Source organism: Meles meles, chromosome 10 (assembly GCF_922984935.1).
Source record: "Meles meles chromosome 10, mMelMel3.1 paternal haplotype, whole genome shotgun sequence".
Taxonomy (NCBI): Eukaryota; Metazoa; Chordata; class Mammalia; order Carnivora; family Mustelidae; genus Meles; species Meles meles.
Genome location: NC_060075.1, coordinates 48,496,648 through 48,515,484, shown reverse-complemented (window position 1 = coordinate 48,515,484; position 18,837 = coordinate 48,496,648). Strand labels below are relative to the sequence as shown.

Genomic DNA, 18,837 nt, shown 5'->3' with positions numbered 1-18,837 from the left:
AAAATATCTGGAGAGAGTAGAATGTTAGTTTTTTTCTGCATGTTGGGATGATGGGTGATTTTGTTCCTTCCCGCTTGTTTTTTTTTTCCTCCTAAATTTTCTCTAATGCAGTATATTGCTTATGAAATAAAATAATGCAAGTTTAATCACAATATACTTGTACTACATATTTTCTATCCAGGCCCATTCTTCCCCTTTTCCACTTTGCTCTCTGCCCTGAAAGGCTGACTTTTTTTTCCCTCCAAGTGATGACATCTATTTATTTATTTTTAATTTTTAAAATTAGCATATCATGTGTTACTTGTTTCAGGTGTACATGTCTGTGAATCATTGGGCTTACACAATTCACAGCGCTCACCATAGCACATACCCTCCCAGGTGTCCATCACCCAGCCACCCCCTCCCTCCCCTGCCCCCTAGCAACGTTTGTTTCCTGAGATTAAGAGTCTCTTATAGTTCATCTCCCTCTCTGGTTTCATCTTGTTTCATTTTTCCTGAGTAATTTTTCCCTCCCTTCCCCCCACAATGCCCCACTCTGCTTTTCAAATTCCTCATATCAGGTAGATCATATGGTAATCATCTTTCTCCGATTGACTTATTTCACTTAGTGTAATACCCTCTGCTTCCATCCACATCATTGCAAATGGCAAGATTTCATGGGGTTTTTTTTGATGGCTGCATAGTATTCCATTGTATATACACACCACCTCTTCTTTATCCATTCATCTGTTGATGGACATCTAGGTTCTTTCCATAGTTTGGCTATTGTGGACATTGCTGCCATAAACATTTGGGTACATGTGCCCCTTCGGATCACTACATTTGTATGAAAGGCTGACCTTTAACCTGTGTTTTCCTGTTGGATTTGGGCCAGTGGCCACAGAACTACCATCGCAGGTTCCAGAGAGAGAGAAAAGGGAGCCTGGGTGTCTGTTCTCCCAGCTGCTTCTCTTAGTTGTCTTCTTTGACCAAGGGTCACAGGTCCTGGCAGGTGCCCTGTCCCCACAGCTCTCCCTGGTGTCCTGCTGACCTCTCTCTCTCTCTCTCCCTTAAATTCTGGTAGCCCCTCCCTTCTCTCACTTCTGTAGGCCTAGGGACACTAACAGTTCCCTACTGAAATTGGCCCCAGGGTACTACTGCACAATGGCTTGTGGCTTCCCTGAACTCTGCCCACACCTTTACAAATAGTTCCTTTATTAATCACGCCCAAGTTATGCAATTTGAGTGTGCTGTTTCCTGCTGGCATCTGGAGTGATACAGTAGTCACACTCTCTCATTGAAATTGTACATGGGTCTGCAACAAGTCTGCCAGACTAACGAAAGCATTACTTTCTTTCTGTTTGACTAGAATTTTATCAATGCTGTGAGACAGTAGTGTCTGATGGTACAATAGAGTGAAATGAGATTTTAGAAACTAAGGAATGTGAAAGTTTCAAAAGACTGGTATGGGAAAGGGAATTCAAGACTTTTAAAGAAGTATTTGCAAAACATGACATCCCAGGGAGAAAGAAAGAAAGAAAAGGGATTTCTGCTGGTTAAAACAAAACTGAAGTCATTGGATTTTCTGTGTTTTTTCTTTTCTTGCATATTGTTTTAAGCATAGGGATCAGAAGTGGTTTGGTACTTTTGCACTGGAGTGAGTGAGAAAGGAATGGATGTCATAAATGGGAAAGGATGAACTAAGTAAGGGAAATGTGGATTCAGGCAAGCACAGTTGTAATTTTAGAGTGCCCAGCCTCAGATGTAAGGCTCATTGGGAGGTAACATTTGAGCAACCATTTGGAAGAGATGACAGAAGGAACTGTGAGGATAATGAGAAGAAACCTTCCCATTGTGGGGGCGCAGTGAGTGCCAAGGCTACTGGATATTAGCAGAACATTAGGGAGGTCAGCATGTGTCTAGAACAGAACGAATAAGGAAGGACTAGTAGGAAGTGAGATCAGAGTGGTAGTAGGTGAAATCATGTAGGTTTGGGGATATACCTTGTATGCCTTGTAAATATTGAAGCCATCTCATTGACGCCCACTGTATTTTCTGGATCCCTTAAGGATCCAGAGAACTCAAATTACTGGTAGGAATTTTTATTTTAAAAATCATTCTTTCCAGAGGCTTCTTTGAGGGCTGTTGTGTCCAGCGGTGTCCAGTGCCCCGATGCTACCCAGCAAGTGCTGTTTAGTTTGGTATGGTCAGAATAAAACTGTTATCTCATTCTGTTAGGATTTCATCAAATAAGACAGATAAATCTCTCACTGATATCCTGTGTTGCATTATGTAATTTGATTTTTGGTCTCAAACAAACACCGGTAGCTATGATTCAGTTTGCTTGGAAGCAATGGCGATTGAAGTGAACTTGTCTTCCAATAAAACATCCACTTCCCAGGCTAGAAGTATGCTGCTTAATTAATATCGATCGTTAGCACAGCATAGCAATAACTTCTGTTTGTGAGTACCGAACAATTTACAAAGCAAGGCCATTCATGACAAGCCACCTGACGGGTTCCACCAGAAGCTAAACGAAGGGCAAGCACTCTTATTCTCTATTGTTTCAGAGGAGGAAGTCTATCTTGTAGCACATTTTCCTTCCCACCGAAGATCACATTTCTATTTTATGTGAAGAGCATGCTGTTGCCAAATAGTCAGGAATGCAGATATCCAACCAATGCTCCAGGCAGGGAAGTTTTCAAGCAAATTCATCTCATCAGCCAGCCCTACCCTCCAGCTCATTTGGCCTGGAGAGAAGAGCTGAGGAAGCAGGGCTTAGGGGAGGGAAAGGCAAAATCTCTTCACAGATCTGCAATATATCATTAGCAGCTTCGAAAGAGTGCTACATTTTTATTTCTGGTCATTAAGTAAGTATTTGGTTCTCTTTGAAATGCTGAGGAAACAGACCCTCAGCATCCTGGTGAGGAGTTTTAGATGCACTCTTACTTCTGGTAATTTTACATTTTCTGGGAAGAAAGGAAGAGAGATGTGTTTAGCAATTCTAGAATGGGCCGTTTGCCTCTTGTGTGGCTATACCAGGTTCTTAGTGTGCCTCCTCAGTGTTTCCCGGTATGCTCAGTGCTCCTAACATGATATTCAAGAAGATTTTCTTCCCTGTGCCATACAGAAGTGTGAGCTTGGTAATGCCATGGGTGCCATTCACGTCCTTTGCCCATCCTTGTCTTGGTCCTTCCTTGTTGGTCATCATTTCACTTTGGCTTTTCTTGTCTATTTTCCAGTTACTTAGGCAGACTTGTCTTGCCTCACTTCACCCAGTGATTTGAATTGACCAAACACAAGGCAATTTGAGGGGACTGCTGTGCTGTTTCTGGCCTCTGTTGATATGACTTATGAGGATTCAAATCAGCCAAAGTTATCTCTTTCTATCTCAATGCTTAGGATGACCATGTGTCCAACTTAGACAAGAGGACGTTGTAAATTGATTGCTTTTTATTCCTGTACCAACACCTCAGAAATCATGATTCATTTCTCCACTCAGTCATCGGTTGTCAATTCATTGTTGGTACTGAGCTGGGCACTAATGATAGAAGAGAAAATGAGACAGACACTTTCCCTTTCTTCCAGGAATTTATCATATGTAACTACGATCGATAATGGTAAAAATATATATGTATATCATTAGAAATAACCATGATAGACATTGCACCTTTTGACATGCTATAAAGGAAAGGGTTGGGATGCTGAAGTAGAATATAACAGGGAGGTTTCTTTTTTTTTTTCCCGATTTTATTTTTTTTTTTCAGCATAACAGTATTCATTGTTTTTGCACAACACCCAGTGCTCCCTGCAAAACATGCCCTCCCTATTACCCACCACCTGTTCCCCCAACCTCCCACCCCTGACCCTTCAAAACCCTCAGGTTGTTTTTCAGAGTCCATAGTCTCTTATGGTTCACCTCCCCTCCCCAATGTCCATAGCCCCCTCCCCCTCTCCCAATCCCACCTCCCCCTAACAGGGAGGTTTCTTTAGTTGGGGAGGTGACATTGTGAAGGTGATGTTTAAGGTGAACCTGAAACGAAGAAAAGAAAGCAGTTTTTCCAAGAACGAGGGGATGTCAGAAGACAGAAGATCAGGAGAGGTAGGATAATCTATATGTTATGAAAGCTCTTTTCAAACCATTAGTGTATCTTCACTTTATAGTTCTAAGAAAGCAGGGGCATATTATCCTCATTTGTACTTGAGAAAAACACTATGTCTATCAACCAATTTTTTTTTTTCTTTTTGCTTGGAGGATGGGATTTAGCTATGCAGAGAGCAAATTCTGGGCCTGGAGACTGAACCCGTAAAAGTGTGAAGGGGAGAATTTGAACTCCCGAGTTGTGTAGTGAGTAGAGAAGTGTGGCTGGAGTGAGGGTTGGTACAGAGGACAGGGCTGAGGAATGAGGCAGATATATAGGGTCTTTGAAGGCAAGGCTAAGAGTGGGCTTTGGCGTTGTAATCAATGGGGAGCTCTGGGAGGTTTTAGAGCTAAGGTACGGCATTTGGGAAAGTGCTGATTCATACCGGTTTATTGGACCATGAGGTCTGGAGTGGTCTGGGAGGGACCAGAAGGGTGGAAGCCAGGAGGACAGTAGGAAGCCGTTAGCGTGATCAGGATAGGAGGTGACCATCTGGAGCTCATGGGATAGCAAAGAAAAGACAGATGCGGGGGTCATTATGAAGGCAAAATCAAGAGACTGAGAAGTTGAGCAAGATCGTGTGCTTAATGGTGGCGCTCACAGGAAAACGCAGATCCATTGACTAGCCCTGCACCCTTTAGGCCACGGCTTCATCAACTCCAGATGACGTTGTCTTTCTTTGTCTCTATTGCTTGTGTAAGTAAAGGTAGTTTTCAGATTCATTTGTTTTTCATTCCCCTCTGTCCCTAAATTTCCATATTCTCTCTAAACTGTAGGCCTTCTAGGAGAGTTCTTACTTTTTTTTTTTTCCTCTTTCCACAGCCCTAGTTACACTCCCTATATGTTCATTCAGTAAGCCTCTACGTGAAGGTATTTTATTAGGCCTGAGGGATAGCTATGTGAAACCAGACCCAATTCCTGTTGTCAAAGTCTTTACAGCTAGAAGGGAAAGGCTGACCTTAAAAATAGGTAAACATACCAATGTGTAATCAGAACTTTGAAAGAAGTATTTATGGGATACAGTGGAGGACAAAAGGATTATTACTTGAGTCTACCTAGTGTAGAGGTGGTATTGGCATTGGTTGTGATCATAATGGTAATGATAATTATAGTAATGTCTACTAACATTTATTGGACATTTAATGTGTCCAACATTGTACTAAGTTCTGCATTTGTATTACCTAAGTTAATATTTATAAAAATCTTACAAGGTACAGTTATTCCTGTTTTAAGAAATGAGAAAACTGAAGCAAAGAGAGGCAATAAATTTGCTCAAAAGCACACAGCTTTCCTTTATTCACTGAATAATTGAATTTATTGCGCATCTACAAGGTGAACGTTAAGGAGCAGACTCTGGTTGTGCTCAGATGAACTTGGTGTAATCCTAGTCCAGGTTTGCTGGAGGAAACTGTTGTTTAATGGTGGTGTGTAAAGGGCACTATGGGAGCACAAAATAGGAAAGAGCTAATGGGTTCAGAAGGAGTGGGAAAAGGCTCCACAGAGGAGGGGACATCGGCACTGGATCTTGGATTGACTGCAAGGAGGAAATATTATGTTCCAAAGTGAAAAAGAAACATGAAATGGTATAGAATAGTCAAGAAGCATTGAGGTCTGTGTGTGTGAATGAGAGGGGAGAAGATAGAGAAGATGGGTTGCCAGGAGTTGATATGGGAAAGATTGATTGAAATTAGATTGTGAAAAGCTTGAGTCCTACATCGGAGGTATGGCCAGCAGAAGTGTTTAAGTAGGCTGGTGCCGCAGCTTTCTTGAAGAACTCTTGAGAAATGAGGAACTTTACCAGTGAGCTGTGAGTACAATATTTTCAGTGGGAATAGTTTCTAATTTCCAAGATATCTGTAGATGCATCAACCACGGGAATGTGCTCAACTGTAATTCTAGTAACCTGAATGAATTGGCATCATTTCCTTCCTTTTAACCCATATGATTATATTTAGCAGGATTAACCAAGACAATAAGTGGGAGGTGAGAAGAGAGACACTGACAGTCCATGGCATCAAGAATCAGAACAGGAGACACCCAAAAACTGTTTCTCACAGTCCAGGGTGGCACCTGAGAAGACATTTATTGTCTTGAGCATTTTACTACGATATTAAATGAATAGCTATAAAATTCTTACAGGGATGGTTCAGGGCTCTGTTGTCTAAACCCAGTATTAGAGAGGATGACAGAGGTCTGGGTTGGAGGAGGAGAGCACAGTCCGGTCAGACTGATCTTGCTGCTCCATATCCTGCAGACTTGAGTCTAGAACCCCACTCGGAGGCGGGGCTGCTTACTTCCTGAAAACGGGTGAGTAGCTAAAGGCCACTGAGGGTCACATCACTGTGCAAGCTGCCTTTCTACCCACTGTAAAGGAAGTTGCCTTGGAAGTTGAACTTGATCCAAACATTGGAGAGATTCTCTCTCTCTCAGCCTTTTTCTTTTTTAAAAGATTTTATTTATTTATTTGACAGACAGAGATTATAAGTAGACAGAGAGGCAGGCAGAGAGAGAGAGGAAGGGAAGCAAGCTCCCTGCTAAGCAGAAAGCCTGATGTGGAGCTCGATCGCAGGACCCTGGGATCATGACCTGAGCCGAAGGCAGAGGCTTTAACCCACTGAGCCACCCAGGCATCCCATCTCTCAGCATTTTTCTTAACTCTGAGAACTGTTGACCAAGGTGAACTAAAATCAAAGAATGAGTGAGTGAGAATTGGTTGTTTTGATAGTTTGATACAAGTATCATTCAGCAGTTTTTGAATTACAGCTTTCTTCCCTAATCTTAATCTGCCCTGTTCGGTGTAATCCAATCTAGAAAGACCGATGCAGGCAACATAACCTTAAGATGAAGATCACTAATCAATAACTTTGAAATTAATTAATGGTATAGTCCCAGGCTTTTGTAGGTATGAAGATGGTGGTGATGACATTGACCCAAGTTAGTGGTATGACTGTAATTCTCAGGATCACATACCAGCACTAATAACTTCTTTTAAAGTCCTTAGAAAGGATATTAGATACAGTTTATTTTTTGCCATGTCATTTTCCACTAGAAAATATTTTTACAATAAGACTGTAGAAGCAGTATGGCTTAGTAGGTAAGAGCCTGGACTCTGAAGTCAGATGGCCTGGATCTGAGCTCTTCCACTTCATAGTGGTATGATTTTGAGCAAGTTACTTAACCTCTCTGTGCTTCAGTTTCCTCATCTGTAAAATGAGGATTAATCATCCTATCCACCTCCTAGACTGATAAGGATTAAATGAGTTTTCTGACAAATGGCAATGCTGTAGGAGCACTAGCCATTATTAGTAATACTTCTGTTAAAATCAGGCATGGGGAGTAGCCACCCAAGATGAATGCTACTCTCTGAGCTTCACATTTAGAACTATACACTATAGTAAAAGGAGAAAAATTACACGTATGCAGTCGGCCTTGTGCTGGGGCCTGTGCCATCTCATACAAGACTCCCTACTCCCTGTCCATTAGAGGATAATCTCTATTGTAAAGATGAGGAAGGTATGGCTCAGAGAACTTAACATGCTCCGGAGGATATGGAGCTGATCTGAGCTTGAGTCCTATTCTGGTGCTCATGGTTTTGTCTATACCATGGTTCCCTTTAGAATTCTTCTGGCGTAAGTAGCAAACTCTGAAAAAGCAGAATTTAAATGTACATGTCACAGCTGGTATTTTCACAATGCTCTGTGCTCTCCTTTCCCTTCCCCTCTTGCAAAGTTTGTCTGAGATGGTTTCTTGTCTCATGTGGTTCCTCTTTCACTGTACAGCTACACTAAGGAGAATGTATGGAGAGAGAGGCATGGTCCCTGGTCTCCTCCCCAGCCCCACCATGTTCCCTCTAATACTTCACAGTCTACTCTCTTAGTAGAATTCAAAATATTCACACTGGTACTCTAGCTCCCAAGACCATGTGCAAGGAGTGAGAATCCTTCTAGAATCCTTCCTAGACCTGTAGAAAGCTTAGTCTCTTTTGGACGGTTTGAACTTTTGTTATCTTGTGAATGTCTCAGACATCTTTTGGATGCAATTCATGGATGTTTACATCTGGGAAGTTCTGAAAGTCTTCATAACTGCCCGGGCATCATTAAGATGCAGACAATTCCAAGATTGCACAACTCGACTTGTAAACGCGTGTCGGGATGACCCTGGCTTTTTATAGAGAAACCCATAAAGTCTCCACAGCTTGGCAGTTGGACAGAATATAGATTTGAAGATAACATTTTGGGACCTTATGGGAATCAACAGCCTTTTCCTTGTATGCTCCAACTTTTACTTTCATTTGTGGTCCACTGCCCTTCATCCCTCATTACCACACCCTGAAATTATATAGGTATTTGTAAGAACGCATATTCATATACATTGGGTTGTTTTTTTGCATATTGTATTCCAAGCCCATGCATGCAGAAAGACAATTACCACTCTACCTCAAGCTCACTGAGTATGCAATCAAGGCTCATTATGCCCCCAGTTCTCATCCCATTCACACCCTTTATGTCTCAGAACAAGAATGAATGGAGAGCAAGGAATATTGCAGGATATGAAGGGAGTGAGAAGTCAAAGGAATATGCGGAGAAATTGGAACCCAAAAGCGAACAATTTAGGTGAAATAGTTTTTGTAGTTTCCATCTTTGAAGTTTGAGAAATTTTACTCTATGTTGGATCTGTTTCTTGAATCATGATCCCTTAGGTCTGGCATAAAGCTATAATTTTCAGAAGGCTCATTTCTGCAAAAGCTTATGGTTATGGAGAGAAATCAATGTCTATAGACCCATGAATCAGAGTCTAAAAAGCCTGTTTGGGTATTTAAGGTCTCATAAAATGTAACATAGAGAGAGACTTGTAGAGTATCCAAGCCGGAAACAATCATGGAAACCATGTAGTCCAGCCCCCTGCTTTTAGGGATGAGGCTACAGAGCTGAGGGAGGTTGAATGATTTATCTAGGTCCCATGGCTGCAAGTAAGGGTAGCGATCCAGAACAAGAACAGACCTCCCAACCCCTAAGCCGGTGTATTTCCAACATTATCACACATTACTAATCATTTGGAAGCACTGAGCCAAAGCATGAACCATGGATCATATGAGTGATAGAATCTTAGCAATAGAAGAAACCTTGGAGGTCAGGAAGCACCATCTCCCTCCTTGATGCAAAAATCCTTTTGGTGACATCCTTGACAGATGGCCACTAGTCTCTATTGGCTTAACTCCGATGCCAGAAAGCTCTGCTTTACAAGACAGCTTGTTTTGTCTTTGGACAAAAGATTAAATTTGTATTTTTAAAGGATCAGTCCAGAAGGAGTGAGGGTGGCTAGAGGTGAATGGCATATTTTTAGTGATGGTGAGGAATTTTAGTCTCATTATCATCTTAAATTGAGGATAAATATGCTGACCATGTAATGTCATTGCAAGGATTAGAGGTGAGTTAATAAAGCATCTACCATAGGGGTTGCTTCAAAATAAGAGCTCAAATTATAGTCATCATCAGCTTTTATCATCATGATCCCATTTTTTGGGAAATTATGCCCTCTGGAGTAGCATAGACTATGTCTAATCCCACAAATATTTGAATGCAGTTAGCATGACCCTCTAAGTCTTTTCTTCTTCAGACTAAATATTCCCTGATTCTTCTACAGTTCTTCCTGTGATGCATTTTGGATGCCTTCATTGCTTTCATTCTCTGCTATTTGTCAATTTCCCCCTTAAAATGTGGTGGCCAAATGCGGTCAGTTCAGGGTGCTCTCCAGTGGAATAATTACTTCCCTTGATCTGGACATTGCACTTATCCTATAGCAACCTAGATTTATGTTAGCATTTTTGGAGGCTAGATCACAAATTTGGCTCAAGTAAAAACCTGACTCTACTACCCAGAACATAAGCTGTGCCTCCCAACATTGTGTCAACTGTAGATTTGACAAGCATGATTTTTGCATCTTCATCCAAGCTGTTGATAAAAATGTTGAACAAGAGAAGGCCAGGGGCTGAGCCTCGAGGAACACCTCTGATCCTTCCCTGCATATTAACCCCATTCCGCTGGTTTGGTGACACTGTTTGGCCAGCCCCAAATCTCTGCACTCTGCAAGATGTGGTCACTCGTTGTGTTTTTGAAATTGGATATTTAATTTATCCAGAGGTAAAATGCCATTCTTTTTATCAATGAAGACAGGTTTTGAACCCATAATTGGGAAAATATGAACTCAGAAAATAATTTCATGTTTGAGTTACTATGTAATGCTTAAAGGAAAAAAAATCACCTTCTCTTAATGTGAAATGATAATGCTTGCCTAATTGTTTATTTTTCCAAAACGTTTTGAAATTACTCTCTAGGTCTGGGGGAAGGAGTGTGGAGAATTTGTGGGTTTCATGTGTGGTGGAAAGAGGAGATTACTGAAGAATTAGAATACAACTTTCAGGAGCCTTTTCCATCTCAGGTGGAGGTCACAGAGAAAAAGAGATGCCTTAAATTTTGGTGGGAGAGGATCTGAGTTATAGTCCTGGATAGTTTTTAAAATTCTTTTTAATGATTCTCATTAAAGAGGTCGTTTTTCTTTCATTTAACATGCTTCCCTCTGAAGAAATCAAACCAATTTCTTTGTGCTACAGCACAGATTGGTTTTTCCTGGTGTTCGTGCTGGAGATAAGGAATAGTTGTTGCCAACCTTTGTGTCAAAGTGCTCAAAGATTCAGAGCTCACTTCTTCGCATCTCCCTCGAAGGGCTCATTTAATATTTTCTCAAAGGCTTTACTTTCAGTCTACATCCCAGGTTTGTGGGTTTCTTCTTAACTTTGGTCCCTTCTATTTCTCTAGCCCATAATCAAACAAGCACCTTAATATCTAAAACTCTATTACCATGAGCATACTTTGAGATCTCAAGGTAAATAGACAAAAGTTAGCACTCTCAAAATTTAACCAGAGAATAAAAGACCTCCTCATACTGAATATTTTAGGAATGTCATTTTATAGTTTATTTACTCAGTCAATACTTATTTAGCACTTATTATATGCCAGGCACTGATCTAGACAACAGAGGCAATGGGGAGTAAAATCAGATTTAATCTCTTTTCAGATTGTGCTTATGTTCTCTAGGAAGAAACATGTTAATCAAACCAAAACAGTTGTGAACTTATAAAAAGTACTGCAAAGGAGAGGGTACCCATCAGTATAGAGGTCAAGGAAGTCTTCCTCATGTGATGCTTAATCTGAGATTTGAGGGTCGAGTCAGGGGAGGGCACAGGTAGCAGAAAATAGCATACCCCAAGCCCCTGTGCTGAAATGGAGCATGGGCAGTATGAGGGTAAGAATATGCTAGAAAGTTGGAGTGAAGAGCAGAGAGCAAGAGTGAGAATAGCGTGAGATGAGCTCAGAGGTAGCAACGGTCCCTTATAGGCCTTGTAGGTCACACAAAGATGCTCTCAGTGTCTTCTGAACCATGAAAGTCATCTAAGAAGCTTATAGGGTGGGGGTGGAGGAGTGTGGTCAAGTAAGGAGAATTGTATGATGTGATTAGTTTTGTCTTTCAAAAAGGTCACCATGGCTGTATATGGGCAAAAGGAGAAAGGGAAGCCATAGTGAGTGACCAACCAGTTAGGAGACCACTTTCTAGTCCAGGAAAGGAGATGATGCTGGTTGGGTATAGCTTGGTGGAACGTAAAATGGAAAGATAGAAAGAGATGAAGGGTGTGTAGGTTGAGTTTGCAGTACTTGGGGTCTGCCTATGGGAGTGATGGAAAAGAGGTATCAAGGGTAACTCAAGGAGAGTTCATACATTTTATATCGTTTTTTAACAATTTAAAGATTATTATTTTAAATTTCAGATTATGTAACTCTATTCATACATAATACTTGATAGCACAGCACAAGAGAAATAATTCTAAACATTTTTTTAAAAATTTATTCATTTGACAGAGATCACAAGTAGGCAGAGAGGCAGGCAGAGAGAGGAGGAAGCAGGCTCCCTGCTGAGCAGAGAGCCCGACTCGGGGATCATGACATGAGCTGAAGGCAGAGGCCTAACCCACTGAGCCACCCAGGTGCCCCAAGAGAAATAATTCTAAAAGGAAAGTCTGAAGTCCTTTTGTGCCTGAAATTTATTACTGGCGAAGTAGATGACTGTGAGCAAGATGAAAAATTGTTGAGTATCTCTGAGGATCCAAACAACGGAGAAAAAATAAATATTTGTAATTGTTGACTTCATCAAGGCCTCATTAGGACCTAGGGAAATACGTTAAGGCTCACTTTCAAAAGAAGTAACACAATTATCTTTATTTTTTTTATTATTTCAGTTCAAGTCTCTAGACCCTATAAATAGAACTTAAGCATATCCCTGCACTGCCACTCCAACACAAATCACCATTTCCTTTCATCTTGCTTTGACCAACCACAATATTTTCCCACGTCAGAAAAACCTTCCAGTGTATAAGAGGAGCCTTTGGACCACGTGTGTGTATATAAGCCTGTTCATGCCTCTGGGATCCCACGATAACACAGTCGGCTCACAGTCTAAGCCAGGTGCCCAGTTTCCATCTGGACTCCTGACAAACTGTGTGGTCAGGATTTAGAAATCAGAAATCTGGGAAAGGTGCAATGTGATGGACACAGCCACCCCAAATACCATATATGTTATCACCATCATTTAACACATAGTGCAGGAAATCCTGTTCTTTGCAGAAGAACTTCAAAGAACCACTTCTGGTTCTCCTGGGTAACATTTATTTTTTTTCTTTTCTAACCCCAAAGCGCAGACAGATATATATTTTCCTTCTAGTAAATTGCTAGTGGCACTCCATTTCTTTCCTGCCATCCTCAACCCATTGTCCAACTGACCTCTCGAATTTCACTACCCTTCTAAGCTGAAGAGCTGTGCTTAGCTGTTTACAGAGACCCACTTAACTTGGCTTTACCCTGTACTTTCCCTTTCTTTTTTAGGCTCTGAATTTCTCACCTTTCAGCTCTGCTGTGTTGATGAGACTTCCTCTACCCCCATGTGAATCCTCTTCTTTTGTCCTAGTGACTTTCTTTTTTTTTAATAGGAAGAGCTGTCTTTTAAGACAGCTTGACCTTGCATGTTTTACCTTACTTTTGCATTTTAAACAAAGAAACCTTCATTCATGTCATCAGAAATAAGCACATGATGTTAGTTCCCTGAAGTGACTCAGATGTCTCATTTATGCCTCCACTAGTTTATTCGTGCAACGTATGTTTGCTGAGTGCCCTGTGTTCCGAGCACCACGAGAGAGAGTTATGAACACAAACATTCTGAGTTCTAGAGGAAGACAGTGAACGAGTGAATGAACAAGCAGTCATTGTTCTGTATTCCATTATTCCATTAAAATCGTTAGAGATTGATTTTATGGAAATGTAGTAGAAAGTTGCAACTTTTGCTCTTGGCATTGGATTCCAGACACCCAGTCATCTGTTCTAGTTATCCATCCTCCCTCTCCAGTTAGTTGAGGCTGGGTCATGAGTACCCAGATTATGATTTGGAAAAGTAGTAGTTTCCTGGGGAAAAAAAATAGCTGATTGGCCACTCTCCTAGGACTGCAAAAGAAACAATAACCCAGTGTGAGTGTCATTCAAAGCAGGTTGCTGAGCAGTTCGGCAGTAAATCATAGTATTGTGCACTTACAATGGAAGTCATTTTCAAATGCAGTATGTATCACACCAAGTCAGGGAAGATACGCACCAAATGTCTCTGATATAAACCTCACGTCAGGATGGCGACAGAGTGATTAGTGAACTTTAAGGTATTTTCTTATATGCTTGATTGTTAGGGTAGATAGTTGTTTTTCATCTGTTCTAAGTTGTAAGTTATAACAAGACGGATGGATCCATGGCTTGCCAGAAGCCATAACTCTTTACTTAGTTGACATGACCAGATTCCCAGTTTTGTCTTCTGAGAGCTTAAGAGTACAATAAGACATTGACTTCTTCTGACCTTCCCCTCTGTCTTCTCTGGGCAGAATATCTCGATGCATAACACAGTTGGTGGGGCCATGGCGGGGCCCGGAGCTCACCAGCTTGGCAGCACCCGGATGCCCAACCATGACACCAGCGTTGTGATTCAGCAAGCCATGCCGTCACCCCAGTCCAGCTCTGTCATCACACAGGCACCTTCCACCAACCGCCAGATCGGGTAAGGAGACTTCCTCGGCTGTCTCTGTGGCCTGGTTGGAGCTCAGAGAATGTTTTGCAGTTTCTCCTTGTTTCTGGTGCTCAGCTGGATGAGACAGAAGTTGGCGTTCCTGGTTGGTGTGAGATCACCTGACATGTAGAATGATGTTTTAATGGGAGAAGGGAGGGGAGTCCCAATGGGGTGGAGACTGTTTTGTCCTGGACTTTAGGGGCCAAAGCAAGTCATTTTGTGCCATCATTTCTTCAGACAAGTTTGTGACTGTGGAAAGCACCTTGGATATTATGGAGAGGAGAACATAGTTTTCAGGCCAAATGCTTAAGGGTGGTAGAGGGAAGTTTCACGAGTCCACTTCCTTCCCCAAGAGTGTGTCCCTTTGTTCCTAAGATCTGCTGAGCACATCCCCTGGGTCTTTCATGTATTTCCAGTCTTCCTTCCTTTGATGATTCTTCCTTGCTTCTTCTCCTTGTTAATACCTCTTTATTAGCTCTCCCCTTCCTCTGTATTGGCCCAGACTCATTCCTGGAGTAGACAAAACAAAACAAAACAAAACAAAAAGCAAGCCCTCTCCCCCTCATTTATGTAAAAAAGACAATAGTGCGGTATTGAGCAAAATTGGCAGAAAGGTCCTGTCAGAATCCCAGACGCTCTGTATTATGGGATGGCAAGAATTTCCACTTCTGAGTCTCAGGTGAGCACTCTAGCCCCTGGCTATTTAGAGTGTGGTCTGAGGACCCGCAGCCTGGGCATGACCTGTGAGCTTCTCAGAAATGCAGAATCTCTGGCCTGCTTCCTTATCTTCAGGATGATGGTGGTGTGTCTTCTTTCCACCCTCACAACAGCAGAGTGAAGAGGAAATAAAAGATTTAAGAGCAGTCGGGTTCTCAGGAAGAAAAGGTAGTAACTTCAGCCAAAGAGCTCTGATAAATTTATATTGCTGGAAGCTGAGAACTGCTTGCGGTACGTTTCCAGAATTCTCTCTTTAAAATAGGAAAGGGAACTTGTGGTGTTTGGTATATGCATCAGAATTTAGTGTGAATATTTAGTTGAATATTGGATATGATGATTAAAAAAAAAAGCATTAAAAGCTGACCCACAATTTGCCAGTGTGTCTTTCCCCCTTTGTTTTTGTTTTTTAAAGATTTTATTTTTAAGTAATCTCTACACCCAACATGGGGCTTGAACTCACAACCCCCAAATCAATAGTTGCATGCTTTACCAATGAGCCAGCCAGTTGCTATCCCCTCCCCTCCTTTATTAATGCCTGTAGAATTTCAGATCAAGAGCGAGCACCAGGAAGGACATTGGCTTCTTCCTCCTTAGAATGCCCTAGAAGAGGGGGTACTTTGTCTCTCAATGTTTCTCAATTTCCCAGATGGGCTGTGATTTGTGAAGACCCATCTTAACAAATGAGAGCTCTGGGCAATGACTGTCTGTCTGTCATAGGTACATTTGGTTTCTGTCTGTCATAGGTACATTTGGTTTCCCTTTTAAAAAACAGAATATTACTCTGGCCATTTGAATGCTTGGCTTTGTTAGAAGAAGCCAATACTAAATGAGCTAGTATCCCTGTGAAATATTTCTTTTGTTTTCAAATGACTATGGGAGCAAATATTGCTGCCATCTAAAGCAAGAACCTGTAATATACTAAGAGGGTGGGGTGGGTTCTTTAAAGACAGCATCTAAATCTCACAGGACTCCTTCGCTCTAGTGGCTTGGCTTTGGGCAGACAATTCACAGTTAGGCCAGCTAATTATAATTATTTTATTTTTCTTTCAAGGGGAAAAAACATAAAATGTGTTGGAGTTTACTAGCAATTTTATAACATTCCTTCCCCCCTGGAGTTCTCCTGCCTCCCCCTCAACCCCCAACCCAACTACCCTCTTAGAGGCCCTTAGTATTCAGCCATTGTTAGTACAAGGCTGGGTTTTGTGAAACAATCTTTTAAGAGTTTGCACTCAGTTCTGAGATGGGTGTTGACTCTGTCAATAATTTACCCAGCTGGCCCAGGGCTGTATCGTTGGGTGACATTTCCAGGCTATGTCACTGTGCCTGGATGGGTGGGAGTGTTTCTCTGGTACATGGGACCTCCCAATCCACTCCATCTTCTCATTTACTCCCAATCCTGGGGTGCTGTGTGTCTCTCCTGGTGTGTTCTAGGAGATAATTGTCACTTTTGGGACTCTGTGTCATTGCCAAGCTTGAGGGAGGCTGTTTCTTTTCTTCAGATCCTTCCCTGTCGTGCTTACCATGTTGATTCCAACCCACACATCCTGTCATTTCCATTTTCCCCATGTGACCCGTCCAAAACCTTGCCCGGATAGCCATGGGGGCTCAGCAAGGAACAACCCAACCCATCTCACCAGTGGATTCAGAATGAAACTCTAGGTGGTAACATTTGGGGATGGTTGACTCTTTTATTTCTCCCAGCAAAGAGGAAATGAGTACTTATTTTAAAACATGAGTTCTCTCTGGAGACTGTGTCTTTAAATGAGCATTTGAAATTGCAGATAGTTTTTTTTTTTTTTTTGAGACTGCACAGAACCATATTGTAGTAATATTCTGATTTTTATCACAACCTCAAATATTTAAGTGTCAAAATCTGGCCAAGCCACCTGCAAATGTTTGCCATGGCTACTGGCCAACAAAAACAGCAAACAGCAATGAAAGTCTTCATTCAGGCTCAGCGCTTAAGCTGCATCCAGGCAGGGAGGCTGGGACCCACCTGTGCCCACGCACAGTGCTTTTTGCTGTGGCCAGTGGGTGTGTGTTCACGACTGGAACTTTGTGGGAGAGGGAGGGGGCCGCCTGTCTCTTGCTCCCCCTTTTCCCTTCCCTTTTCCCGGTGCTTGGCTTCTGCTGCCAACCTTACTTTTGCTTTCTTTTCTGCCCCTTCTTTTGTGCTGTATTTAAGCTTAGAGGCTTGTATGTATGGGGAGTTGGTGTGGACAAGGAAAGGCTTGGAAATGGGAACAGCACTGGTGTCCAGGGAAGGTTTTTGGGAACCGAATTCATGCGTTTTTGTAAGCATTTGATTTTCATACTGTTTGAGCAGGCGCTGAGCTAGTGTAGACCAAAATGGGTGGAAATGCAAAAATCCAAAGAAAGAAATGTAAAAGTAGGTAGATAAGCAGCACAGGCAACTTCCGTGCCATCCCATATCCTCCCCCTGCCCCCTCCACCAGGCCCTGTACCCCGTTCCGTCAGAGTAATGCTGTTATCCCAATAGAAACTAGAGGTAAGTATAAATATCCCAAATTGCAGTCGTGTGGTTAGGCAGGCTAGAAAAACACACGGCGCTAGAGAGTGTGGGAGGCATCCCCAAACTAGAGACTACTTGTGCTTAGTCAGACTGGCAGACGCTCTGTCAGGAAGAGTGTCTTTGGCTGATTGATGGTAGCATTTTAGGAGATAAGTTTTCCAGATGGGAAAAAAAAAAAAAAAGAGTTGAGCCATGGGCTGTGGGGGAGACAAGTGAGACAGAAAACAAGCATGTGTTAAATATAGATGAAATCGATTCAGCCTTGGACCAAATATGTGGCAGATTCCAAGCAGTATCTCTATTGCAGTCATTTTTATTAGATATCATGTAACAGGCTCATTAATTCAGGATTAAGTCAGCAGAACCTGGGAAAAATGGTAGATGGACATGTAGTGGTCGTATAAATTCCCTTTCTCTGTCTCTCATCTCTCTCTTTGTCTCTCTCTCTCTCTTTCCCCTCTTGAGATGTTTTTGTTGGAGCCAATAAGCAGTTGAGGAGGTGGCTTAATCTTAGTAGATCGTAGCTGTCCTAAAGAAGCCTACTGCTCTTTATGGAGTAAGTGCAAGCAAGTAATTCAGGCTCACTAATTCTTCCAGAGAACAGTCAAGACAGTCTGGAACGTGGAGATCCGTGAGGATGGACATGAGTATGGAATTCTGATTGGTTGTAGGAGGCACTGCCAATGTACCTCACACCTTTTCTTCCTGGATTCTTTCTGTATTCCAAATGTTCTGCAGATTCTGTTCTCTCTGGGGATTTGGGCAAATAAGCAAGCTCGCCAGGTGATTGGTGAAAATTATTCGATCATAATAGTTTACAATATAGAAATGTTCTATGCATAGCATCAAAATATACAAGTGTTCCTACCAAGGCCCATATTTGAACAGAAGGTATCTGACTCATTGTAGAATATTCTCGTTAAGGTATCAGGAAACTTGAAAATATGGTCACCAGCATGCATCTAGGAAGCCATGTATGTATGAAATTCCTCCTTGATTTTACATCACCTATATTCCTGGCACAGATGTGTCCATGTCCATGTGACATCATAAACCCTATTTGCATGGGGTTGTAGTCAGGCAGTGTAGACCTAATACTTAGCCAGAAATTTATATAAAATGCCATAAAAGGAAATCTTATTTTATGGAAAAATAAAGAGGAGTCAATACTCATAAATTGTGCCTCCTCTCACCCTTTCTTCACTCTTCTCTCTCTTTTCTCTTTGCAATCCCTGACACTACCTATCATGCAGAATATCAGCCATAGCTCATTGGACATTACCAAGGAAAATAATAATAATAGCAACAGCAATAAAA

At 41.8% G+C, this 18,837-nt stretch overlaps 1 protein-coding gene across 4 annotated transcripts in view; it reads left to right on the top strand.

Annotated features, from left to right (window-relative positions):
• CREB5 (cAMP responsive element binding protein 5) overlaps positions 1-18,837 on the top strand; it is a 343,687-nt gene that overhangs the window by 66,489 nt on the left and 258,361 nt on the right. For all 4 annotated transcript variants that reach the window (XM_046021501.1, XM_046021499.1, XM_046021498.1 and 1 more), the window contains exon 4: positions 14,089-14,261. In XM_046021501.1, the coding sequence (XP_045877457.1) occupies positions 14,089-14,261 (173 nt within the window). The remainder of the gene's footprint in view (positions 1-14,088; positions 14,262-18,837) is intronic.